General features: G+C 36.1%; 1 protein-coding gene across 1 annotated transcript in view; it reads left to right on the forward strand.

Moving 5' to 3' along the window:
- Positions 1–594, forward strand: part of LOC106873292 (uncharacterized) — a 9683-nt gene extending 9089 nt beyond the window's left edge. The window contains exon 3 of the mRNA XM_014920602.2: positions 335–594. Coding sequence (XP_014776088.1) covers positions 335–411 — 77 coding nt within the window. The 3' untranslated portion in view covers positions 412–594. The remainder of the gene's footprint in view (positions 1–334) is intronic.
- The last annotated feature ends 800 nt before the right edge of the window (positions 595–1394 follow it).

A 1394-nucleotide genomic window follows, 5' to 3' on the forward strand; every position in this document is an offset into this window, starting at 1 on the left:
ATCATTTTGAGTGTGGCCGTTGCCAGTACCGCCTGACTGGCCTTCGTGCGGGTGACATGTAAAAGCACCCACTACACTCTCTGAGTGGTTGGCGTTAGGAAGGGCATCCAGCTGTAGAAACTCTGCCAAATCAGATTGGAGCCTGGTGTTGCCATCTGGTTTCACCAGTCCTCTGTCAAATCGTCCAACCCATGCTAGCATGGAAAGCGGACGTTAAACGATGATGATGATGATGATGATGATGATATATATATACATATAAATCTGTAATTGTCATATATATGTCTGTTTGATGTTTCTTTCATTACTATTTTCTCTCTTCCTATTTTTACAGATGTTTTACAAGTGTTGAGTCAGAAGCTTTCCTCACTTCGGATGGACCTGTCGGCTTTAAGAAGTGCTGATCACTAACATATGCATATCTCCATGTCTTTAACTCTCCATTTATTTGCTAGTATTCCATTTGACCCCATTCCTTCTCTACCTTACCACATAGATTGTCATTTGTTGTCGCCTCTTGAACTTTTTTGTGATATTTTATCATAACGACCTCCAGACAAGCAAATGACAGATGCTTACAGAGAAACAGTATCATAGAGAAAAAAGTGTGCTGTAAAAAATACAGCAATCTTATATATTTTGTCTATTGCATGAAGTCTTGTAGTGAAGAATTGGTAGCATGCCTGATCTAACTATGTCTGTATGTCAGGTGTGTCAGGAGTTTTTTAATTCCCAAATAATTTTTGAACTTTATTTTCTGGTCTCTTGAAAACTCATCATTTTTGTATTAATATAGTTATGAAGTTAATGACAGCAAGCTAGCAGAATCATTAGCGTGCTGGGCAAAATGCTTAGCAGCATTCTGTCCGTCTTTATGATCTGAGTTCAAATTCCGCCAAGGTCAGCTTTGCCTTTCATCCTTTTGGGCTTGATAAAATAAGCACCAGTTGAACAATGGGGTTAATACAATCGACTTACCCCTCCTCTAAGATTGCTGGCCTTGTGCTAAAATTTGAAACCAATATAGTTATGAAGTTATATTTATTGAGATTATAAGAATTACATCAACAGTTTGTCACATATCATCTTTCACTTTGTTATTTGTCTTTCACTTTGTTATTTGTCTTTCACTTTTGATTAAATTCCATTCTCTGTCTGCTATGTAATCTCATTATAAATGCTTCCAAAAGAATATAAGAATTGATTTGGTAAGACTGATCAGTTCAGTATTTTGTTACAGAATCAACAACTTTAAAATTGTTTGTGATAAACAGTTATTAAGGCACCAAAAATGCAAAGAAATATTTCCCATCATCATCATCGTTTAACGTCCGCTTTCCATGCTAGCATGGGTTGGACGACCCCTATATATATATATATATATATATATATAT

Source organism: Octopus bimaculoides, chromosome 11 (genome assembly GCF_001194135.2).
Source record: "Octopus bimaculoides isolate UCB-OBI-ISO-001 chromosome 11, ASM119413v2, whole genome shotgun sequence".
Classification (NCBI taxonomy): Eukaryota; Metazoa; Mollusca; class Cephalopoda; order Octopoda; family Octopodidae; genus Octopus; species Octopus bimaculoides.